The 25498-nt window shown below is 56.2% G+C and overlaps 1 protein-coding gene across 4 annotated transcripts; it reads right to left on the bottom strand.

The window, feature by feature from the left end:
- Positions 1 to 940: 940 nt before the first annotated feature.
- On the bottom strand, positions 941 to 21944 carry LOC144306711 (tripartite motif-containing protein 26). 4 transcript variants are annotated; one of them, XM_077886221.1, is made up of 8 exons: positions 21716 to 21944; positions 9293 to 9757; positions 8541 to 8636; positions 7100 to 7330; positions 3896 to 3918; positions 3386 to 3501; positions 3153 to 3185; positions 941 to 2823 (listed from the first exon to the last, which is right to left on the bottom strand). In XM_077886221.1, exons 2-8 carry the CDS (start codon positions 9728 to 9730, stop codon positions 2135 to 2137), a joined length of 1626 nt encoding a protein of 541 aa, XP_077742347.1. In that variant the 5' UTR covers positions 9731 to 9757; positions 21716 to 21944; the 3' UTR covers positions 941 to 2134. The 4 variants fall into 4 exon arrangements, with proteins under 4 accessions (XP_077742347.1, XP_077742346.1, XP_077742344.1 ...); XM_077886220.1 differs by lacking the exon at positions 21716 to 21944 and adding an exon at positions 21407 to 21591 and having other exon boundaries at positions 9293 to 9760; XM_077886218.1 differs by lacking the exon at positions 21716 to 21944 and adding an exon at positions 21407 to 21590.
- Between the last annotated feature and the right edge of the window lie 3554 nt (positions 21945 to 25498).

The raw sequence follows: 25498 nt of genomic DNA, 5'->3' as shown, positions 1-25498 counted from the left end.
TTTCATGCAACACTTTATTGTCCAGTTTATTCCGGAAGTTTGATGTGCACAAAACTCACTAAAGCAATAATGACCTGAAAGCATTCATATTTTGTTCAGATGCAAATGTTCCCTATTTAATAAGTAGGAGCTTTACAATGTACAATCCTACAATAAGTAGGATTACACAATGATCACCTTAAAATTTCAGAAATCTCATTATATAAAAAATTCTTTCCAAGAAAAGATAAAAGGCACTTTGAGAATCATGAAATTTTTCCATAAATAAAAGATCAGTAGACTATAATTTTAGGGAACAATTCACATCAATCAACAAAATAAATGTAAATTTTCAAGAATATGCTAGTGATTATTGTCTCTGAGGATTCGAGTGTCGATTAACTGTCCTCATTACATTGATAACGCGCATCTTATTTCTAATAATTGACAAGTTCTGCATATCTGTATTTAGAAAGAAAAGTAGAAAGAACAAAAGCTAAAGACGAAGAAGAATCATAAATGCGATCTTGGAGGGGCTTTCTGTAATTCTTCCTTTTCTATTTTTAAAATGGTGATTAATCAGCGCAGCTGGGATCTGGTTGGGTGGCTGACTGTATCAGAGGGCAGAACCATGGCTCTGTGCGGGGGGGTTTCCTTTGGGGTAGCCATGGCTCTGTCTTCGATGGCAGATTCTGGGTGTGCCACGGGATGCTGCTGCATCTCAGCTGCCACGCACTGTGCAGATGCTGGGTTAACTCGGGGCTGCCCAGCGGGAGGAGGCACATGGGGCTCTGGCCTGGGAGCTACACACAGGACAGCCTGTGTGCATGGGGAGGATGGTGGGCCCGGAGCCTTAGGAGGAGTGCAGGGGAGCCCCAGGCTCTGCTGCCCACAGGACCTCGCTGTAGCCAGACGAGCAGGGTCCGGTGACACATGAGTTACAATAAAACCTGAGGCCAGCTGCTCAGTCAACAAGTCTTTATTGAGCACCTATGCTGTGCCCAGCACTGCCTTAGTGCCGTGGAGGGTACAGGGCAGGAGACACGGTGTCTGCCCTCAGGGACCTTACAAAACTAGAGGCAGAAGTGGAGGGGTCTATCTATGGCTTGGGCGGCATGGAGCATCTACAAAGTGCAATGGCCAGACACACAGGGCAGGGGACGGGGGACAGGGGTGCCTGGCCTGGAATGGTGCGGATGAGGGTGGCAGGTGACCAGTGAGAGCTGGGAGCCCCTGGGCACAGTGGGCCATGCTCGCGCTGTCCCGGCGGGAAGACCCAGTGAGCTGGGGGCATCCTGCAGGCTTCCATCCCTCTCCCGGGGATGCTGACCCTGTGCACGAAGTGCAGCCACCGCACAAGCTTCCCACCCTAGAGGACCTGACCAGGGCTTCCCAGGCAGGGAGGTTCCCCTGACTGCACATTTGCTCCGGTGTGTTCAGGTCACCCATCTAGGGCAGGACAGTCTGGATTCCCTTTACTGTCTCCCCTCCCAGGGCCCCACCCTCAGGTCATTGATCAGCAGTCACAGGTTTGCTCCGAAGCCACATGCACCCCATCCCCCCCAAGACGCTCCAGGGGCTCCTGCCCCCTTAGATGTGGAATGCTGAATGTTCAACCCTTGTCTGGGAGAAGCTCGTGCCTACTCTGGACCTGGCAATCCCATGGCACTCCGGGAGGCTTGTTCAAACAGTCTGGAATCCTCAGTGGATCTCCACTGTGTTCACTTCCACATGTGTGGCTCTGAGTTAGGTGCCAGGGAGGGCAGGCAGCACAGAGGACATGGGTAGGGGCCAGGGGTGAGGACAGCAAGTGGGCCTTCTCAGGAGCAGCCAGTGGCACAGGTGCCAACACAACGCCAACCCGCCTCTTCTTCCACGCAGAGAGTGCCAAGCTGGGCCAAAGGCCATGGGTGGTAGGGACATCCTCATGGGCTTTGGGGTCACGAAGGGTGCAGGGGAGCCCCAGGAGCTGGGGGAGAGCCCGACTTAGCTGTGCAGGTGGAGTAGCACTGGGTAAGCCTTACGGGGCCGCAGCCACTGGGGGCGGATACACCTGCTCTGGGGGCACAGCCAGATGTCCTCTCCCCGTCATGATCCTGGAGCCCCCCAGAGGGGAAGCGTCATTGCTGGGTGTGGGCCGGGGCAGGTGCAGGGCTCAGGGTCGCAGTAGGAGGCGTGTCCCTGGCCACTTGAGCCACAGGAAAGGAACCAGACGCCGAGTGAAGGTTGCCGTGAAGGTGTAGATAAGTTCTTGTGACTCCGCATTGGTGAACGTCACAGTGCCCCCTTCGTAATCCAGGGCGATGCCCACCCGCCGGGGCCGTAGTGCGGGGAAGAGTTCAGCCTCGGGTTCCGTGTTGGCCCAGATGCCCGCGGAGGACAGGCGCAGCGCCCACACCCCATCTTCCGGCCGCAGGGAGACATCCCCCTTCCTCTTCACAGAGTCTCTGGCCACCCCCACCATGCAGCTCTCAAGAACCTCCTCCTCCTCCTCCTCTTCCTCCTCCTCCTCCTCATCCCCCAGCGATTCCTCATCCTCGTCTGTCTCCCAGTCGTCATAGCCATCCCCGTACCCGGCTTCCTCCTCCTCCTCCTCCTCCTCCTCTCCCTCTTCCTCCTCATCGCCCTCCTCCTCCTCCTCCGACCAGCCCTCCCTGTCCACCTCCACCTCCCAGTACACCTTGCCCCAGGTGAAGCCCTTACTGCCCAGCACACCTGGCTCGCAGTCAAATTGCTGGGGGTACAGATAGGCACTCTGGTACAGGCTGCTGTAGGTCACACACTTCCAGTCCTCGGACAGCTGCAGATACCCGCTGGCTGACTGCGGGTCCAGGGTCACACTCACTGTGGAGACAGCACGGGAAGGATGGTGTCACGGGGGGTTGGGGTGGGCCCCAGGAACCAGGCCGTCAGGCAGAGGGGACACGGTGCAGAGGGGCATCAGAGCATGAAGCAGAGGCATCTGGGCAACCTGCAGACCCAGTGGAGGGGCCCCAGGTCTGCAGCTGAGAAATCTCTGCTGCATAAGGGAAGGGTCTCCCTGGGAGCTGTGGGGGGCCATGGGGGACAGTGGCTGGGTCATGGGGGCCATAGGGCTGTGGGAAGTCATAGGGGGCTAGGGGGAGGGCGTTCTTCATCACAGGTGGATAGGGAACAGCCCTCTGCACACTCACCCGTCTTGTATTCCAAGTCTCTCAGCAGCTTCCCTGCGGAGAAGGAAAGGACAGCAATGACCCTTGAACTTGGTAAACCTACAGGCTTATGTCCTGCGTGGTCAGGGGTCATTTCTTGCAAGGCAACCCCCACCCCCGCTGAGGTCCCAGGGAGAAAGGAGAGAACTGCCAGAAGATGAAGGTGCTGATCAGGAGCCAACCCCTCCCTGGAGGGGAAGTGAGGGACACCTCACCTTGGAACTCCCTTAGGCCTCGCTGCAGGGACAGAAGCTTATCAGAGAACTCGCTGGTCTTCTTTTTAAGCACCCGAGCAATGGGTTTCCCAATCCAGAACTTCTTCCGAGGATACCTGGGAAGATGACACATGGAACCCATTACTTAGGCCTGTGAGTGTTTCTCTGGGTTCTCACGACAACTATGAAGGTGAACGCATCTGATGAGAACACAGAACAAGGCTGAGACAGTTGACCAGCCAGGACTGGCCAGGGATTTGAGCAGCCACCCCCCACCATGGCACTGGGTGTGTTGGGCCATGTGTCCACCCCCATGGGGTGGAGAACGGTCTCCTTCCAAGAGCAGGGCTCCAGTTCCCAAGGCTGTGCTGTTGCTTCACAGGAGCGAGGCTGGCTGCGGTGAACCAAAGGATGCGGACACATGTGGTACCACTGCTCTGCGTGGGTCAGGGTAGGAAGCCAGGGACACAGGCAGGGGACCGAGGTGCATGCAGAAGGGAAGCCAGTTACCTGTTCAGGAAGTCCCTGGTGTCCTACAGGGGAAGAAAGGACATGCATCAGCTGAGTGGAGTGGGGCCCTGCTCACAGGAGGTGCCCACGGGCTCTGTGCCCGGCGTAACACTGAGCACACGCACAAGTCCCTTCCTTATGGCCTGGCCAGGCACCATGGGAGGTGCCCAGAGGAGGTGCCCATGGTCCTGGAGTGCATGAAAGCCCCAGGAGCTCCGAGCTGGGCGGTGGTGTGTGTGAGTGGCTTGCCAGGTGCTGGGATGGCCACATCCTCCCCCAGGACTCACAGTGGGCACATGGCCACCAGGCCCAGGACTACATTTCCCAGATGCCCTCGGGGCAGTCTGCTGATGTCACTGAGCTCCGGCCAATGGGATATGGAAGGAAGCCCTGCTCTGACTCCTTTTTTTTTTTAATTTATTTTTTATTGGTGTTCAATTTGTCAACATATAGAATAACACCCAGTGCTCATCCCATCAAGTGCCCCCTCAGTGCCCGTCACCCAGTCACCCCCTCCCCCCACCCACCTCCTTTTCTATCACTCCTTGTTTGTTTCCCAGAGTTAGGAGTCTCTCATGTTCCGTCTCCCTTTCTGATATTTCCCACCCATTTTTTCTCCTTTCCCCTTTATTCCCTTTCACTATTTTTTATATTCCCTAAATGAATGACTGCTCTGACTCCTGTAGCTGAGGACAACACCCTTGACGGGGTGACCCAGCCTGGGGGCCACCTCACAGCCAGCCGCCTCTACTGCTCACAACCTTCAGCTGTGTCCCGGAAAGGCACAGAACTGCTCTCCTGGGGTGGCTGGGCCTGTGGGACAGCAGCCAGCAGGGGCCTGGACTGTCAGAGGAGGGGGCAAGAGGTGGGGGCCGCTTGGTCCCCTGGCAAGTGGGCCTCAGCTTAGGTCTGAAGCCACCATGCGACCCTCTGCTCACTGTGGTGCATCCCCTGGCCTGGCTCCAGAGCTTGGGATACAGCAATGAGAGGGCTGGCCAGTGTGGCGGGGACATAGATGGGGTTGGCAGCAGCAAGCACACGCATACATGGAGACACATATGTACACATGCACACATGTACACTCACACGTATGCACACACACACGTGTGCACACACAGCACTCCACTCCTGAGCCGCCAGGAGAAGCACAGGCTCAGGTGTCCAGCGGGGGGTGTCCCAAGCTGCCCTGGGAGAGTGAGATCAGGGACCCAGACAGGGGTTCAGACAGTGTGAGGAAGGCGACATGTCAGGCTCTACACAGGGAGGCCAGATGGGACGTGGGTGTTCCCTGCTCCCCGTGTCTTGAAGCCCTGGCCCAGCACATCCTTCCCTCTGTCCCTGAAAGCTGTAAACCCACAGGCAGCTTCACAGGGTGGGGCAAGAACTCAGAGCCGTGTCTCCGGGGGCATGCTGGCAAGCACCTGGGCCGTGGGGCAAGGGCCAGGAGAGTGTGTGTTGTTGGGACTGTGGAACTGTACTGGCCTTGTGAGGGTTTATGGCTGGGAGGCGCCCAGAGAGGGAGGGAGACCCATGTGGGACCGGGGGGAGGGGTCCAGTGTGGGAACCCAGAATAACCTGCAGTCACATGTATGACCCCAGCAGGAAGCAGCCTGCCCACAGCTCCTGAGGACCCCCCTGCACTCCCAGTACTCTAGGGCTGTCCTCAAACAGGCACTCGGAGCAGAGTGGCTATGGCAAGGGAGCATGCCTGGGTGTGAAAGGAGTGCCCTTGCGCAGGTCCTCCATGGCTGAGCTTGGCCCCCACGGTGGGGGACACGGGCACAGGGTGCCAATCCAGCCAGCCAGGCCTGTCCGGGGGTGGATGGTGCAGCCTGAGCTCCCAGTCCAGCTTCCTCTCCCCTCCGACCACCTCTGTCCTGCTGCCCCTCCCTCCGTCTGCCTCCCTGTGCCGTGCTGCAGGTCACTGTAGGTCGGGGTCTCTGTGACCAGGGTGTCCTCCTGCCTGAGGACAGTCACAAGACCTGTGGGAACACATCAGTGACAACGAAGAGTTCACTGTGTAGTCCCCTTGCAGCAAACCCACCAGTGCCCACACTGAGCTCGTATTGGTTCCCGTGGACAATCCCTGCCCGTTCACCACACTACGCCTGCCTCCTACCCTGCGCCTGTACCTCCACCGCCCCCCTGCACCCATCCCCCACGCCGCGCCTGTCCACCACCTTGTGCCTGCACTCCAGGGAGGTCCTCCGTCCGAGTGGCGCTGGAGGCCCTACTGGGGTGGAGGGGGTGGTTCACATGGGGATTTCAGCTCCCACAAGCATCCCTACTACACATCACAATGTGGGGGCCATGGCAAAAGGAGGGCGCGGAGGCAGTAAGTGAATGAGTCACAGTCTGATGCAAGGAACTGAGGGCACACAGTGGCATCTGGAGCAAACAGGGGAGCTAGAGGTACATTTTGGGGAAACAAGGATAAGAACAGGAGCCTATAGGCCTCACGGCCGGGCGATCAGCAATGTCTGAGGGCCCTCGAACCCTGCCCATCCCAACCCCTGAGCCAGAGTGCAGAGCAGGGGTCACAGGCCAAGGTGATCCCTTCCCATAGCTGGACAGCCTGCCCTCTGTGCATCCCTGAGGCTGCCAGCCTGGGACAGGGGTTTCCTGGTGGGGGCCCTGGGGGCTGTACTGCTGGCCTGGGAGGGAGGAAGGTCCAGCACAGCCCTCCAGAAGCTGCAGGACGGAGGAGACGAGTTGCCTTCTAGTTCAAGGCTCATCCCGTCTGAGCATCAAAGCTGTCTCCGCCAGGAAGGGTTCCATCTTTCTCTCTGAGAGTAACTGCACAGCCCTGAGAACACCCGCCCCCATGGCTGTGGCTGTCCCTCAGCAATCCCCCACCCCACAGCACAGCTGCCCCATCTCCAGAGTCAGGAGGAGCAGCTTCCCGGGGACAGTGTCTGCAGTGACCACATGAGTAGTGATGAGAGCATCCACACCTTCCCTTCCACTTTGATGGCACTTTCTAAACCCCCCAACTTTTCTCTGGTGGACCATTTGCTTTGTGAAATGACACTGTGACCATCATGGGCTCAGTCAGCCACAGAAGGACACAGGGCAGGCCAGGGGTCAGGAGAGAGACTGAGACCTGTGGGGCACTCTTTCCCCTGAGGTCCTGCACGCAGACAGCTCTGGGACAGACTCCTCCTGTGCTGGCTGCCCACTGCTGGTCCCAGGAAGGCCACTCACCTGCAGGAGCTCTGCAGCTGGCTGCTGTGCCTTGCCCTCCAGCTCAGAGATGACCAGCGCCAGCCGGGCCAGCTCCCCGACGCCCCGGCTCTTGAACTTTTCCCGCCCTTCTGTGAGCTCCTGTTCCAGCTTGGCCAGCTGCTCCAGCAGATGCCGCTCCCGCTCCTGCAGGAACTGGTGGCCTTGCTCGAACTCAGCCACCACGTACTGCCGCTGGTCCTGGAGCTTCTTCTGCAGGGGGGTGAGGGGGAGGTGATGCTCCTTCCCTGGGCCATGGCCCTGCAGGGTCTGCTGTTGGAGGGGCACAAGGCTGGCCCCACCCCACCCCTCTTCAGGGGCTAAGGGGTGGTATAGCATGCCTGGGCCAACCTGGCCTCACAGGGCGGGATCCTGACCTGACACGCATCCTACATAAGCCTGGGTGCTGCAGGGTCCCCTGACAAAGGACACACGTGCCTGACCCCTGCCCTTGGGGAAACTACCGAGAGTCCCCTCCCCCCTCTGCGGCTTCTAAACTTCCCTGTGGGTATGGGCCAGAGTCCATGACCCTGTGCTGACTCACGTTGGGCTGGAGGTATCCACACAGCATGAGGGCTCACAGGCAGTCCTCGAACCCTTGTCGTCTCCTACATGCCTTTCCCCCTTTCCCAGTCTAATCACTGATGGGCCTGACCCCCACATCCCTCTGACAGTTCCCTGATGCAGACACTCCCCTGGAAAACTGGACACACCTTCCTGACCCACCCCTACTCCAGCACATAGCGTGCAGCCTCTGCCTCCTAGTTGGTGGGGCCCTGGGTGCGGGGCTCAGCAGATACTGCATACCCAGAATGCTGCATGCCCTCATAGGCCTCCCTCGGTTCTCATCCGGGGGCCAGCATCCTCCTTCCACCACCCTGGGGCTCCCCTCCCCAATCAGGAATCCGGTCTCCCTCTGTCTCTGACAGGAAGGACTGAGCCAGGACCACCTCAGTTCCCCATAGAACAGCAGCCACTGGTGAGTTAGAGACGAGAAGGGACCTTAGCTGACATCTAGGCCACTCACTCACACATCAGATACAGAAGCCAGCCCAGGCTCAGGGCTGGCTCAGGGCGTCAGGGCTCAGCCTTCTGGCAGGGTCTCCACTGCTCAGCTTTCTGGCAGGGCCTCCACTGCTCAGCCTCTAGTGTTCAGCCTCCCAGCAGGGCCTCTAATACTCAGCCTCCTGGCAGGGCCTCTACTGCTCAGTCTCCCAGCAGGGCCTCTACCACTCAGCCTCTACTGTTCAGTCTCCCGGCAGGGCCTCTAGTACTCAGCCTCCACTGGTCAGCCTCTCAGCAGGGCCTTTATCGCTCAGCCTCCTGGCAGTGCCTCTACCGCTCAGCCTCCAGACCACTCAGCCTCCTAGCTCCTGCTCCATATGCCAACTGCCTCAGGCTTCTTCTCAACAGCCTCACTTACCAGTGCAGTCAGGATATCCGAATCTCCCTTGGCCTGAAAGCCCTGAATTTTGTCTCTGTCTCTCCTCAGGGTGCTCAGGTGGTTCAGGATTTTTTCCTGTAAGATGACAGGTAGTGGGGACAAGTGGGTGCTCTGGACCTGGGCAGGAGGTGGACATGGGCAGCAGAGAGGTCTCAGCCAGGCCATGGCTCTGGGAGGGTAGTGAGGGGCACCCCTGAGGTGGGCGGGGGGCGCAGAGCAGGCCCCGGGGTAGGGGACAGAGCAGGTCACGGGGTGGAGGGGGACAAAGCAGGCCCTGGGGTTGGGGGCAGAGTAGGCTGTGGGGGGTGGGGACAGAGCAGGTCGGGGTGGGAGAGGCAGGGACAGAGCAGGTGAGGGAAACAGAGCAGGCTGTGGATGTGGGGACAGAGCAGGTTGGGTGTGGGGGAGGGACAGAATAGGTGGGGGGACAGAGAAGGCCATGGGGGTGGGGACAGGGCAGGTCGGGGTGGGGGGAGGGATAGAGCAGGTGAGGAGGACAGAACAGGCCATGGGGGTAGGGACAGAGCAGGTCGGGGTGGGGAGAGGGTTAGAGCAGGTGAGGAGGACAGAGTAGGCCATGGGAGGGGGTACAGAGCAGGTCGAGGTATGGGGAGGGACAGAGTAGGTGAGGAGGACAGAGCAGGCCGTGGGAGGGGGGATAGAGCAGGTCGGGGTGGGGAGAGGGACAGAGCAGGTGGGGGGACAGAGCAGGCCGTGGAGGTGGGGTTTACCCGGTGGGGCTGGGCGGCCTTGTCCACGAGGACGGCCATGTGGGGCCGGTGCTCCCGAGACTCCCGGCACATGACGCACAGGAGCTTCCCATCATCCTCGCAGTAGTAGTGCAGCTTCTCGTGGTGGCGCTCGCATAGCCTGGCGTCCGGTGGCTCTCGGGCCACGTCTCCTGGTTGCCGGGTCTTGTCTACCTTGAGGCGCTCAATGTTCTCCACTAGGCTGGCCAGCTGCCACACTGGCCGGATGTTCTCCTTCTTGAATGGCTTCTTGCAGAGTGGGCAGACGGGGCGGCCCCCCGACACGGGCCGGACATCTGTGGTGCAGCCACGGCAGAATACGTGGCCACAGTCGATGGTCACTGGGTCCCGCAGGTAATCCAGGCAGATGGAGCATGTCACCTCCTCCTCTAGGCTGCGCAGCGGGGCTGATGTGGCCATGGCGCCCTCCACCCGTGGGTGCTGCTCCTGCTTGGAGACCAGACACGGAGTCAAGAATGGGATGGCGGGGGTGGCAGGTCATTTGAGCCACAGACACAACCCAGTGCCTACGAGGCTTGGCCCAAGGCGGACAGGGAGGACGGGAGCTGGCTAGCCACACCTGCACTGTTCAGAGGCACAGGGCTCAGAGAGGGTGCTCTGGCTGCCTGAGGAGCACAGCACCACCCCCATGGGGGTTGCTGGGGAAGCAGCCTTGCCCAGACCCTGTCCTCCCAGGGCCCCCGCCTTCCCAGGGCCCCCGTCCTCCCAGGGCCAGGCAGCTGCTCCGAGGTCCCAGTCACACAGGATGTGACACATGCCAACCGTCTGCCGGCAACATGTCACAACACACACACACTTGCACCATCATCACTGAGCACAGCACAGACCACACCACCAGTCATGGTGGGGGCACTATGGGCAACAGGCTTCTCTGGGTCTTGGGGCTTCAGGACCAAGGTCACTGACATCCTTAACCAAGACCAGGGCACATGGAGAGCCTTAGCTCTGGCATCGCCCCTGAGAGGCGTTTCCTTGGGCTGAGCTGTGGTTTTGGTTGCAGTCCTGTTCCACCAGCAGTAGGTGCTGGTGGTGTGCAGGGGCAGACTGTCCTAGCAGGCTCACAGAGGAAACCCTGTGGTGAGGCACCCCCGCTGCGAGGTCCAGTGCCTCAGAGGGAGGGAGGAAAGAAGCACGCATGAGAGGACACAGGATGGACTCTGGACCATGTCCCTTGGCAGCAGATCCACCTCCTGCCTGGGGTCAGGAGCCTCCATGCAGCAAATGCCACAGCTGTGCCTGCCGAATCTGCAGGACAGCAGAAACCTCGTTTATCATCCATAAAATGGGGACAGCGGTACTTACTTCATGGGTTGCTATGTGACTGAGTCTGAGATTACGGCAAGTGCAGTGCATAGGGGTGGGGAACTCTAGGACAGGTTGGGACCCCCAGTTTCCAAGTCCCATGAGAGCTCAAACTGGAACACAGCAAGGTGGGAACATACAGTGGCAGCAAGAGAGGGAGTGAGGACAGGTGGCCACCATGCCTCGGGCTCCAGCAAAGCCCTTAATGGCTGGGTACTGGGTTGACCTGGGAGGGCAGCCCGTGACGGGGTGCATGGGCCACATGCGGCTGGAATGCAGCCCCCAGAGCCACGGCTCAGCTATACTCCTGACCATACACGGGGTAAGCCATGGAGTCCCTTCCCTGCTGGGATGCAAGCAAGCAGACATGAAGCCCACAGAGAAGCAACACAGGAAATTGGGTGTAACCTCCAGATCAAGTGCAGGAGCAGAGATAACTGTTCAACAAGCTGCAACACCAGGCAGAAGCGAGGGGTCACTCCACGGCTGGTTGACAGGCACAAAGAGCCCCTATGAGGGAGTGATGGGATTTAGCTGAGATGTGAAGGTACCAGAGGGTCAGGATGGCGGCAAGGTGGTAACAAATCCTAGGAGCTGCCTGCTCCAGAAGGACCCGACCACGAGCCGTTGAATCTCAGTGTGGAAAGCAGGTGCTGCTGCTGGGGACACCTGCAGGCTTGGAGCTTGTGGCTACGGTATGTGGCCTCACCTGGCCCAGTGGCTTGCGAGCTCAGAAGCAGAGGCTACGTGTCTGTTCCTGCTGCTGGGACGGCACATGCGATCTTCAGGGCCAAGTGTCAGTGAGTGAGCAGCTCAGCCTCGGCTCCCATCCACGCCATGCCTGACCACCCTCACATACAGCAGGGGTCCTCACAGGTTCCACAGCAGGCTTAGGGCATCATGAGCCCCCTGACACTGTGCGAAAACCATCTCATGTGTTGGATACATGAGCTGTCTGGGGTTACGAGGAACGCTACTGCGCCACCCTCCCCATCACCGACGGACACTACAGCAGGAGGGTGTCGGGGGTCAGGGTAAGTCCCACGTGCCAGGTACCACCAAGCACATAATGGAGACATGCGGGGATCGCCCCAAGCAGTGACTAAGCACGCATCACTAACAGACATACAACCTGGCATCTGCCTCCCCAAACGGCACCACATGGATGACACGACAGTCAGGAGAAATAATCCTGCCAACGCTGTTTGACCCGAAGGGATCTAACCAAGACTTGAGACTTTACTTCCAAGTTATGGAAAATATGACAGATGGAGAAATGACCTGAACCACATCACGGGGAAACAATCAGATAAATTCAGAACGTGGGACGTTCCACGGACAACAGGCCTGACCTTTACAGAAGTCAATGTCATGGGGGCGCCTGGGCAGGACAGTCAGTCAAACATTTGAATCTCAGTCTGGGCTCAGGTAGTGATCTCAGGGTCCAACAATGGAGCCACATGTCAGGCTTCATGCCACGTGCTGAGTCTGCTACAGTCTCCCTCTCCCTCTGCCCTTCCCTGCCTTGCGCGCTCACTTGCTGTCCCCCCTCTCTCTCTCCCTCTCTCTCAAGTAAATAAATACATATATCTTAAAAAGCCAATGTCATGAAAAAAAATTGTTCTTGACCTAAAAAGACTAAAGAATATAACAACTAAATACAAATACCTTGCCTGGATGGTGTTTTGTTTTGTTTTAAAAGCTGTAAAAATAGTTTTGGGACAATCAGAAGAAGTCTGAGAAAAGACTGGTTACTGGACCATGTTAAGAAATGATGATTAATTTGTAACAGTGCAAACGCCCTGCTATGAATTATGAACGCCCACATTTTGCTGCAGTATTTGGGCCTGCAGACCGTTACTTCCAAGTGATGCAACAAAACAACATACAAAACATACATACCAAATTAGACCTTCTGGGGAGAGGGTCTGTGGTTTCTGTCATCCCAGGAAGGACACGTATGATGGTCTGTAACCACGGTGTTAACCATTGATCAGGAGACCGCAGCGCTTGCACGTGGCAGGGCTCCGTATGTACATCTTGCACGAGCGAATGGCTTCCGAGGACCAGCAATGCTAACCGTATGGAATAGCTGGCTTGCGCACCTGCCCTGAGCAAACGGCATGCGGTCCCACTCGGTACACAGGCTCCGGCCGAGCACACGGCACATGCTGGACACATTTGGGGCCTCAGGTGCAAACCACTGGGTCCGACACCCAGGGTCATGTCTGGACTCTGGAACCCTAAAGCCGGGTGACCAGCAGGATGTCCCTGGGGGCGGGATTCACTTAGGACACATCTTATCTGCAATGGGGGCAGGGGTGCATGACACTGGGGCATCTGGGTGCTGGGGGGGCGGAGCACGGCCAGGACATTCTGACCCCTCAGGGAGCACAGCCAGGAAGTCCTGACCCTGGGGAGAGCACAGCCAGGAGTTCCCAACCCTGGGGGGAGGCCCAGTCAGGACACCTCTACCCCTGGGGGAGCACAGCCAGGACGTCCTGACCCCAGGGGGAGCACAGTGGGGACGCAGGACTGGGATGCCCTGGCTACCCTACTACATCTCCGTAAGATGTCAGAAAGCTCAGATGAGACCATCCATATGGAGGCACTCTTTGAGCTGGACGGTGTGGCCAACATGGAGAGGGCTTCAGGGCAGGCCAGACAGTGTGCTCACCACCCACACGTTCAGAACCAGTAAAGCACTGACCGTCCCAGAAAGGCCCCCATGCCTCTGCCCCTGTATCAGTTAACATCTCTGAAACATTCTGGTTATGTCACAGGCTTCCACTGCAGGGGAACGACCCATCTGTTCCACATCTGGCTCTGGGGCAGGATGCAGATGGCCAGCGCTGGGGAAACAAGAAGGCCTACCCAGCTCCTATACCCAAATGAGAATCCTGAAACCCGAAGTCACATCAGGGGTCACCCAATGCCCCATCCCGAGTGCCCTGCTGTTCTTGGGACTCTTGTCAGTGCCTCCTCCTACTGCGGCCAGCAGACTAGCCAGGTGATGTGTGCCACTTGAGGAAGTATCTGGCAGGGTGTGGTGCCATACGCAGCTCTTGCCCAGGAGAATCACTGTCCGTTGCAAAACTAGCAGAAGGAGGAACTGCTGTTGGTATCCACACTGTATGAGCAGACACTCCTCACCCACTGTGGCCCCTGCCCAACAGCAGATGGAGCGCTTCAGAATTCCCGGCCCTGTTTTCTTGACAGCAGCTGGCATCTACCCTGGGAGGTAATATGTCTCCTTCAGCTTCTGCAACTCCTGCTGTCCAACGCTCTCGTCCTGGATGCCAGAGAGGGGACCCAGGGGACACAGGGTGCAGTGGAGACTCCACAGCCCAGTGAGGGGACCCAGGGGACATGGGGTACAGCATGAACTCCACGGCCCACAGAGGGGACCCAGGCGACACAGGGTGCAGTGTGGACTCCATGGCCCAGAGAGGGGACCCAAGGGGCCCAGAGAGAGGACCCAGGGGACACAGGGTACAGCGTGGACTCCACGGCCCAGAGAGGGGACCCAGGGCACACGGGGTACAGCAGGGACTCCATGGCCCAGAGAGGTGCCAGCATGGAGGGACCTGGAGGTACACTCTGGCCTCCAGATTGCTTCTCACAACCACATGTGTGGCTCTGAACAGGAGACCCTTCTTTCTCATCATCAGAAGGCACCTGGCTGAGCACTCTAGTCCCTGGGGAAACCCACTTAATGGGAAACAAGCCATTCTAGAAAGAAAGGTCTCTGACACCACTTACTAACCCAGAAAAGACAAGATGATGTGATGTGGGACTGGTTAGCAGACGAGGGGCTGGGGCTTGCTGATGCCGCAGGCCTGGGCCCCTGCTTATGGCTTGGCTGGGCACCCAGTGGCTGCGGGGCACTGCATTTGTGGGGTCAGGGGTGGGTGTTGCTCCCCCAGGGCCAGGCATCTGTGCTGTTCTGAAGGCCAATGAGGCCACATAAACTGTCGGCACCAGGATGCAACATGCTCTGCACAGTGGACAGCCCCATGGGGCTCTGCAGGGGCACAGGGGCAGTGACAGCAGACAGGGGGACAGGACAGGCTTCAACATGCTACAGAGGGGCTCTGAGCAGCAGGTGCCAGAGGTAAACCAAAAGGTCACGACACAGGCTAGATGCCCACCTGTGCCCACCACTGAGGATTTGGCAGCAAACAGGCGTGGTCAGTGCCTACCCTCCCAGAGCTTCTATCAGGTGATGCCACTGAAAGACCCTTTGGAAGCTGAGACCAGAGCTGACTATGGGGGTCACACAGCCCTCAAGGGGGTGCCACTCGCCTCTTCCCCCCACGGCCTAGGTCCCAGCCACAGAGGTAGGCTCTCAGCTCCCCAAACACTAGCCACATGTTCAGATGCAGTGCCCGGTGAAAACCCCTCTGATGCCTTGTGAGGCTCCAGGGGTACAGTGGAATCTCTCTCCCACCCCCAGGAGGCCCAGCCCTGGTCTGCAGCCTCATTTCCTCCTGCTGTCCACTTAGGCCTGACCCCACAGGCAAACTGAAGCCCCTCCATACCTCCAGCAGGGCCACGCTCCCTCCTACCTGAGCCCTCTGAATATGCTACTCCCTCTGCACTGAGCACCATTCCTCTTCCAGCTGGAAATACCTGCTGAAGGCCATGTCCTCTGGCAATGCTTCCCTGAGCTGATAGGCTGAGACCACATGCTCTGCCACCTGTGACACCCGAAGTACCCCACACTGCTCCTCTCTGCACCCCGAGTCCTGGCTAAGTCATGTAATCAGCTGTTGAACACCAGCTCTTTCTGTCACATTTGCACAGAGACTGTGTCTGCCTTATCCCCAGAGCCCAGCACAGCATCTGGCACAGGGGAGTGATAAACATGGGCTAAGGGAGGTAAAAACAGGACAGGACTGAGCACCTGAAGCACCCAGAGGGCTTCCTACATGTCGGCTGATCCTCGGCACGTGTCCTATCTGACACAGTGGTCAGTTACTAGGGAGAGAAGCGATTTCTCCTGCCCCCAAGCAGCACCAACGGCTAGCTGCATATCATGTCAGCCACTCTACACCTTCCTGTACCCAGGGTTTGGCCCCAGGCACATGGACGCTGGGGTGGGAGGCAGGGCTGGGTCTCAGGGAGTGGCTGCTGTGGCAAATGTCACAATGGGGATCGTCCCTGCCTCCCCTCACTCTACACCCAGGTAGGTATGCCTTCAAAACAAGTTTCTTTTCCCTGGTTTTCAGCTTCACGTGGACGGAACCCTACTGCATTTTTCTGCAGGGATGCACATCAACATCATGCTTGTGAGGTTCCTTCCTGTGACGATGAGCAGATTTTGTTCATTCTTATTGCTCTCTGACTATATCATTCTACCTCTGACATATGGGCACACCCTGGAGATCCTGCAGGTTCAGCTCCAGAACACCACAAGCCAAATGAATTTTTTTGTTTTCCAAAAAGTACATATGGAAATTGGTTCACACTATGTTGTAGTCTATGAAGCGTGCCATTGCATCAGGTCTAAAAAACAATATACATACCTTAAATAAAAAATACCTTATTGCTACAAAATGATGTCATATGAGTGTTCAGTGAATTGTCATCACAGATCACATCTCACCATGATGGCTGTGATAACAATGAAAAGGTCTGAAATATTGTGGAAATCATTGCAGAGACCCAGAGCTAGAAAAGGCTGCTGTAAAATGGCACTGATGGATGGACTTGTGGGATGCAGGGCTGCTGCGAACTCCCCTTGGTAAAATGTGCAGCATCTGCAAAGCCCAGTAAAATGAGGTATGCCTGAGGGCTGCTTCCGACAGCCACCCTGGAGCACTTCCTGTTTGGGACAATCACCCTGCTCTGGGAAGGTCTGTGTCTGTGTGCCCTGGTGCGTTCGAGCAGGTCAGGCCACCAACACTGAACCCACGCTGAGGGCACTCACACTGCTCCACAGCCCTGCTGACACCTGCTACTGTCAGCTTTTATGGTATTGCCAGTCAGGAGGACGAGAAACAGACGCTCATTGTTTGTGTGTATTGGTGTTTAATGCTATTAGAGAAGAAGAGGGATAGAAGGGAAGAGGCATGACACAGGCAGAGCGAGCGGCCTGGAGCCCTCCAGCACATAAAGGTAGGAGAGCACTGTGCTCCCTGACCCAGAAGCAAGTGCTACAAATGCTTATGCTTGGGGAGGCGTGCAACTACCTTCCATCCCTCCTTCCTCTGCTAACTCTGCTAGCTTTGGTCCGGTCCTTAGGGCCGAGCTCACCCTCACAGGTGGAGCAAGACCATGAGTCTTGTGCCTCCTGAGCCAGTGCTTGCTTCAGAGGTGAGGATATGACTCAAGTCTGCTAGTCACAAGGAGGCCTAGTTGAGATGGGGAGAAGATTCTGTGGTTTCTTGAGAATCTGCAGGAGGTGAGGTCATATGGTTTAGAGCTACAAGAGTTATTTTGCTAAGCAGAAGGCTAGCCAGTGTGAGAATGGAGCCAACCCAGAAATGAAATGGGAGAACCTGGATCCTGATGGCATCTTGTAAAACCCTGTATCGCCCCTTGAACTGTGCTATCACACAAGTTTATTATGCCCTTTATGCTCAGCCAGCTTGGACCTCTGTGTCAGCCGGGGGGGGGGGAGGGAAGGACTCCTGACTGATGTTGCACAGGAAGTAATCGAAGGTTACCAGGCTGAAACACGCAAAGAATTTGCGCAAAAAAAACAAAAACAAACAAACAAACAAAAACAGCCTATTTATCTAGACAAAGGTAGGCTCCAATGGCAGTTCCAATCTCTGGCTCCCCCAGGACAGCTGGATCTGCAGCCTGCCCTCAGCTGCCATGGCCCCTTCCATGGCTCCTGCAGGTATAGACAGAACCTTCTTCTATCCCCGGCCGTTATTCTAACCAAAGCCAAGAATGAGGATCCTGGGTTAGCACCAAAACCCAGATTTTCACCCCGCTGCAGTCAATTGTGCAGCATGGGGCTGGATCCTTGACCTTTGCTCAGCTCAATATTGCCACCAGGAAAACGCGGGCGGGAAGGGACACGTAGGCCATGCGCAGGACAGACTGAAATCGGTCTGGTGGGCACACTATGTGCAACGCAAAGTCGTGGCCATTATCAAGAGCCACCAAAGCAGAAGAAGCACAGATGAAATCTTGAGGTCAGGTATCCCCTGCTGTTTTTCGACCATGTGGCTATCAGGGAGGAAAACACCAGTTTTGCAGAGCTAGCTTTTTCGAGATCATAAAGGGAGCCTGGAACTCAACATCGACAGTAGGTGGGACAGAGATACTCTTACCATGCATTTCCCAGAGAAAGGGGGATCTAAGCAACTAGCAAGGGAGTTAAACTTTACATCAAATATAAGAAATCCATGTGCTTACATTTCAGCACCTCTGAAATGTGATCAGTATGATATCATAACTCAACTGGAAAGACATGTTTTCTATGTGGAGCATACACAGATGGACAGCATCTTAGATTTGCTGGAATGTGGCCTATCTCCTACAAAGCACCACCAGTGGTGTCCTTCTAACAGTTCTTGTCCTGTCACTCTCCTGCTTCAAAGCTCCCAGTGGTGGTCAATGCTGTGCAATCTGGCACACCGAGTCTCCCAGCCTGGCCCCCACCACAGCCTCACCCTAAAGCCGGCTACACAGAGCCAGGAAACAGCTCCTTCCTCAGGGCCCCTGCTCCCCACCCCCTGTCCCTGTACACACTCTGTTTTCAGCACCAGCTCATCTCGAAAGGCTGGAATCAGACCTGTACTGGTGAGGCCCTCCCTGTGTCCATTTCACCCTCCAGCTGACCAGCTCTCCCTGGGTGGCTCCTGCAGCTCTGCATGCATTGCAGGTCGTTGCAGTCCAACCAAGGATTTCACAGTTGACATGTTTACCCATCTCTCCCCAAACAGGAGCTGAGCCCAAGGGCCATTCCTCACCAGTCCTCTTATCTCCAGTGTCTGGCACAAAGTAGGTGGTCCTCAGTGTTTGTGAACCAGTTACCACCTGGCTCCAGAGCACCATCCTCTTCTCCATCCCTCCCCCCACTCTATGCTTCCCTTGTCCACTTCACAATCTTGCTTTTGCAGAATGTGCCCTCAGATTAGATGTTCTAGACCACAGATCGATCTTTCTTTCTTTCTTTCTTTCTTTCTTTTTTTAAGATTTTATTTATTCACGAGAGACACACAGAGAGAGAGAGAGGCAGACACAGGCAGAGGGAGAAGCAGGCTTCATGCAGGGGGCCTGACATGGGACTCGAACCCAGGTCTTCAGGATCAGGCCCTGGGCTGAAGGTGGCGTTAAACCACTGAGCCACCAGGGCTGCCCCGACCACAGACCTTTCCTAGATACCCCCCTGCCTCCCTCCACACACACTGTTTTGGGTTAAAGTTCAACATTTCATGCCTACCAGTCTGGCGAGTTGTACTTCCTCCTGGATAACAATCAAATTAAGCCTTTACTTTCCAAAGCCATTGTCTTCCTGTTCTGATCCCCAGGTCTAAGTCTGAAGTCTCCTCAGAAAACTGTTTGGACTCTGGACTTCCGCTGTGGTTTGCAATGTTTTCTGGGGTGACCAGCCCTCATCTGAGACCAGCCCATTGCTCCCATGTAGGAAACTGACATGTAAGAAGTCATCCAGTGCTCCTGGGCCTCAGTGTCCTTACCCCTTAAGGACAGAAATAACTATATCTTGTCAGGCTCATCACACTGTGTGAGGTTCATGTGAAGCCCCACAAGTGCTTTCAACAGCAAAGAGCTCTACAGACACTCATGCTAGGAAGAAATGGAGCCAACATGTAAGAGCTTCCAATCATCAAGGCTACAACTTGAGCAATGAGCAATAGCATAGAGTAATATTGGATTATCACCCAAAGTATCACATCAATACCCATGAGTATGTGCTGATAATAAAGGGCTGAATAAGTCAATCAATAAAGGACAAGAGAGACTAATCTCCATGCAAAGAATTCCAAATAATAAACATAAAAACTTGTCCTCAAGGAGAATCTAGCCCTCCTTGGGTGTGGGTTTCACAGGCACTTCTCTCCAAAGGGTAGGCATGAAAACGGGGGGTGGGGGGTGGGGGGGGGACAGAGTAACTTTACAGTGGAGACACCTGGCAAGCACTACATCAGGTGACCACCACCAGTGTCCAGTCACAGGCTGTGCTGACAGTATGTACCCTTGCTGCCATGCCAGGAGCAGGGCCACCTACCTGGGGTGGGCTTAGGAGAAGAACATCCAGGACAGAGGCATCTCACAGCCCGCATGACCAGCATTCCTCCAAACTCTCAGGATCCCCCAGAACAAGCCTCAGCGGATGAAGTGCCAAGCCAAGGGGACCACAGGAGGGCATGCTGACCCCATGGAACCTGGTAACCTGGCCGGGATCCTGACACGGAACCAGTGCCTAGCGGAAAACTCGGTGAATCCCAACAACTATGGGCAATAATCACACAACAGCAGGGGTTCGTTAGCTGTGACAGATGTCTGAAGTAAGGTAACGTGTAATACGGGATAAGGGGCTTGGGGAACTCTACTGTCCTCGCAATTCTGTCCGTAAACCCGAAGTAGAAACAGTCTACTCAGAAGGATCGCGGCACAAGACCCAGGCAGCCCGTTCTGAAGACGGTGCGGGGAGCGCACCCGGGGCTCGGCACGCAGCCCCTACAAGGCCGGGCCGCGCCGCGGGTTCCGGGAGGACCCTGGCCATCGGGGGTCACGGCCGGGGGCAGTGGGGCTCTGCAGGGTGCGCCTCCCGCGCGCTGCTCGGCCCCAGGCAGGAGGGCGCCCCCGGTACTACGCGCCCCAGCCCTGCTTGCCCCCTGAGCACGGCGGACACCTGCCGGCGCTCCGGGCGGGAAGGTCAGGGCGGGGAAGCCAGGGCGGGGAAGCCAGGGCGGGCACCCAGAACCCCAGCGCCCCGCCCCGGCCCCCGGCCCCGCGACTCACCGCACTGCCCGCTCTGGGCCGCGAGCTCCCGGCCGGGGGCGCTGCTCCCCCGCGGCAGCCAGCTGGGGTCGCGTCCCCTCGGCTCTGCCTCGCGGCTCCCCGAGGTCCGCTCCGAGATTTCTCCCGGATCCGCGTCCCGATTGGCCGAGTCCGCACGCCACCGCCCAATGGCAGCTCGAGACGGGCACTACGTCACCGATCGCCAGGCAAATCCGCGGGCCTCCGCAGGGGGCGGGGCGGCCGGGGCCGAACGGACGAATCCGCGGGCGGGCGGGGCGCGCTCCCGCGAAGGCCTAGTTGGGCCCCGGGGCCAGACCCCCAGGCTAGCGCCCCCGGCCCCCCCCGGCCCGCCCCCTGCCTGGATGGGTCCGGGTGGGCGGGGGCCTGCGGCCGACGGGGGCGCGCCAGAGGCTCCGCATGAAGTAGGGCTCCCTGCCCCCAACGTGGCCTCATTTTGCTTCCTGAACCCGGAAGGTCTTTCGCAAGCACGTACTCGCGGAGAGGGGGGTATTTGCAAAAACTCACGACCGTTTCCGAAGCGCCTGCGATGGCCGAGGAGCTTTCCCTAAAACACCCCGAAACAGGGCAGCACTATTGTGCCCATTGCACAGAAAGGAAAGCAGAGGTTGCAAGAGCTGGGCCCCACGCGCTGCGGCTCTCTCCCTCCTCGTGGCCGCACTGGGGCACTCGGGTCCCCCACCGTTGCCGTGGGGGTCTCCGGCGACCCGGCGCATCCCGGCCGCCATCCTCAGACCAGGCGCTCCCAGGCCGCGCGGGGTCGGAAGCCCGTGGGGGGGGGGGGGGGGCTGGGCGCCAGCCACTCACCTGCTCCGGGCCCTCGGGGTGGTCGGGGGTCCAGGTGCGGCGGGGGCCAGAGAGCGGGTTCGGGGTCTCGAGCCCTAGAACCCGCCGGGCCCCCGCCCCTCCTGCGGGGTGGGGCAGGAATTCGAAGCGAAAGCAGTGGCTTCAAGGGTGCAGTGGAGAGGGTGGGGCGTGCCACCGCCTTCCGCCTACACTTCGGCCGGCGTCCTCGTCCTCGTCCCCACCCCCGCCTCCACCGCCCGCCTCACCCCCAACCCCGCCCGGCTTCTCTCCCTGGCTTCCAACTCTGCGGAGGAGGGGTGGGGACCTCACCTACGGACTCGACGCCGGCGGTCTGAGCACCTGCTCTTTTACTGGTTGGTTTGGAAGCAAGCGTGTGATTCCCAGCCTGCGGATCTGATCTCTCCCTTCCCTGGAGGGTGCTTGCCCCATTCTGAGGCCATGCTGTACGTCCTGCAGCAGTCCAGGGCCTTGGCCTTGCTATCTCCCTAGCCCAGGCAGAGGCACACCAGGGCCCTGCTTATCTCTGTGAGCCACTTCTCCCTCCCCCTCCGCCTCAACCCCTCGGCCACGGAACACTGGGTCCCAGCTCCTTACTGGCTGCCCATTGGTCAGTCTCCTCAACTGGCATCTAGATGCATCTTCCTATGCCACTGTAAATCAGCTCCCCATCAGGCATCGTTCCCTTTCACTTTATTCATGCATGTGCCAAGGTTTTATATAACCCCAGTGCTCCTCCCATCGTGCCCTCCTTCATGTCCATCCCCCAGTGACCCATCTCCTGACCCCCTCCCTTACAACGACCTTCAGTTTGTTTCCTGTGATTAAGACTCTTTTAAGGTTTGTCTCCCTCTCTGATTTTATCTTATTTCATTTTTCCCTCCTTTTTCTATGATCCTGTTTTGTTTCTTATTTTCCAAATATGAGTGAAACCATATGATAGTTGTCTTTCTTCAACTGACTTATTTCATTCAGTATCATATCCTCCAGTTCCATTCATGTCCATGTAAATGGTAGGTATTCATCCTTTCTGATACCTGAGTAATATCCGTTGTATATATACCACATCTTTTTCCATTCATCTGTCAAAGGACCTTGTGGCTGCTTGCAGTTTGGCTATTATGGACATGGCTGCTATGAACGTTGCAGGTGCACCTTCAGATCATAATCACAAAATGGTGAGCCAGAGCTTGCCATCACTGGCATCTTGATTTTGGCAAAATCTCAACTGCTCATCCTGAGACTTCTGTTGGCGTATCACTGCCTCGTCTGCATGAACCACCAGCTTCCATCTTTCCTCACAGTCTCAAAGTGTCTTTATGTTTTCCTTTTATCAGTAAAGTCTTGTATTTCATATTGTAATCTTCATCTATTAGGAGTTTAACAGGCCTTTTCCAAACGATGCTGGTATTTTTATTGCAATTGCTGTTATTTTGTGAGTGTTATGGTCACAGAGCAGGCCAGCTCCGAGGGAGCATGCCCACCAGGGATCTTGTGGGCATTGTGGCAGTGTCAGTAAAATATGTATTGGGCCCCAATCCTATGCTGGATGGCCTGAAGTGCTATGGAGGTGGCCTGGGGCGGGCAGCTGAGTGCAGTGTGGTGGCTGGGCATAGCACTCCATGGTGGCTGTGTATCCAACATCTGGGCTTGTTCTGTGTGGTGCCTGGGCTGCTCATGGCAGCAGCTGCACACTGGCAGCTGGGCAGATGGCATGCACAGCTTTAATGACATTTGCCCAGAGCCCTGCACCAAGACTGTGCATGTGTGCAGCCCTGCCTCCCCCAGGTAACTCCGTGTTAATGCAGGGGGAAGAGAGGAACATGGCACCTGCCAGCTTCCTCATTTTTAAAGAAGTCCCCAAACATGCTCTGAAATCAATGTGAATGGATCCATCTTGTTTGCCCCTGAGTTTGTGTAAACTACCATTTTAATGTCATCTGTGCACGTGGGCTGCCATCTCTATGACAGTGATGGCCGCCTGTCACTCGCCCTTCAGGATTGCCCAGTGCTAAGTCAGTGGATTTTTATAGCGCCAGGCTCCATGTCCCACTGCTGTTTAAAACTCAGGGAATTGGGCCCCTCTGGCTTTTTTTTTTTTAATTTGTTTATTTATGAGAGACACACAGAGAGAGGCAGGGATGTAGGCAGAGGGAGAATCAGGCAACCTGTAAGGAACCTGATGTGTAACTCAATCCCAGGACCCTGGGATCACACCCTGAGCCAAAGGCAGGCACTCCACCACTGAGCTACCCAGGTGCCCCAACCCCTCTGGTTTTTGAAGCCAAACATTACGGGAGTTAGTTTTCCCCATATGAGCCCCCTCCTTCAAGGGCCAGTTTCTTTGCCCTTCCCGTGCCCACAGGCTGCTGGCAGCCTCCCCTGCCTTTCTCACCTTCCTAACCTTTCAGATGTGGTTTATTCTCTATATTTAGTTGTGGAGCTTGTTCTGCCAGTCTCTGGATGGCTCTCTGGTTTACTGACTTGGATGTGGTTGGTACCTACCACCTACCTGAGATGGGGTGAGCTCAGGGTCCTTCTGCTTAGGTACCTTCCCAAGCTCCACAGAATGGAATTTTGACTCGGGGTGGATCATACCCAGAGATCACTCATACCTGGTTTAATGATTTTGATTGTGAGATTTAGGTCTTCTGAGCTGATGATATATAGATGAGGTTGTGAACTTGAGTTGATGCTATAATGGATTGAGACTTTTAGGAATGTTGGGTGCACATATTTTGCATATGGAGTGGACATGAATTTTGGGGAGCCAGAGGGTAGAGTGTGGTAGGTTAAATAATGGGCTTTAAAGATATCAGTGCCCTAATCCCCAGAACCTGTGACTGTTTCCCTTTCATGACAAAAGGGACGTTGTAGATGTGATTAATTTAAGGATCTTGAGGTGAGCAGAATATCCTGGATTTCCAGGTGGGCCCTAGATATAATCACAAGCATCCTTATGAGAAGAATGAAATTTTACTGCAAAAGAGAAGAAAAGACTTGAGTGGTGTGAACATGGGAGAAGGAGCTACAAGCCAAGGAATATAGGTGGCTGCTGGAATCTGAAACAGGTGAAGAAGTGGGTGCTCCCTTCAGAACCTCTAGAAGGAATCGGCTCTACTGACATAATGATGTTAGTCCCGTAAAACTCATCCTTGTGACTTTTTAAAAATTAACTTTTGTTAAGTGGAACACAGAACGCCACATGGTGAGCTGTAGTTTATCCACAGATAAATGTCAGTAGAGGAGTTTATAACTCCTAAGTCTTGGAGGAGGTACCCAGCATGCCTCAGGGAGACACACAGGGAGGCCAAGTTAGTGAAGATGGAGAGGGAGGCAGGACCTGGAAACCTGCCTCTGTTGGGGCCATGGGTGGGGTGCTCTGGGGGTCCCTGGGCTAAGGCTGGATTTTCAAACTAAATAGAGTGCATAATGGTCTAAGTCTTACCAGGGGTACACACAGGGAAAGTCCTGGGAGACAAGGAAGACTGCTGATCACAAGGGCTGTTGGGGAAGTCATCACAGAAACTGACATTTGCTTGTGACTCTGTGGGCTGCTGTGTAGGGCATGCCCTTCCCTGCAGGCCTTGGCCAAGGAAAAAGATGCCAAGGCTGCCACACCTGGAGTAGTGGAGCTAGGCTCTTGACATTCCTTTGGACTCCTGGCCTCCAGAGATAATACATTTTGTGTTATTTTAAGCCATTAAGTTTGTGGTAACTTGTGACATCACCAGGAGGAAATTCATACAGCTGGCTCCGGTTTAACAGACACATTGCTTCCTGGGGAGAAACACCTTGCCTCCCAGGGGCTGTCTTCCACTTGGTGCTGTGAGTGAGCTTCAAAGGAAGCACTGCACCATTTTATGAAGCCACTTTCTTCTGGGTGATGGACATATGCTAAGGTCAGGGAATTCAGTGGGCATATGTCCCTTTCCACATTTCCTCTGCTATAAAGTATGTCACTTGTCAGATGTGAAGCTGCTTAGAATACCATGGTGATGGGCAAGGTGCCGTGCAAGTTTACAGTTGTAAAGCTTGTGGTCCAGTCTTAAACGGAAACTCCATGCTGGAGTGGGTATCTCTGCTGGAAGAGGT

The sequence above is a fragment of the Canis aureus genome, chromosome 37, assembly GCF_053574225.1.
Source record: "Canis aureus isolate CA01 chromosome 37, VMU_Caureus_v.1.0, whole genome shotgun sequence".
NCBI lineage: Eukaryota > Metazoa > Chordata > Mammalia > Carnivora > Canidae > Canis > Canis aureus.
This window is presented reverse-complemented; position numbering and strand designations above follow the sequence as displayed.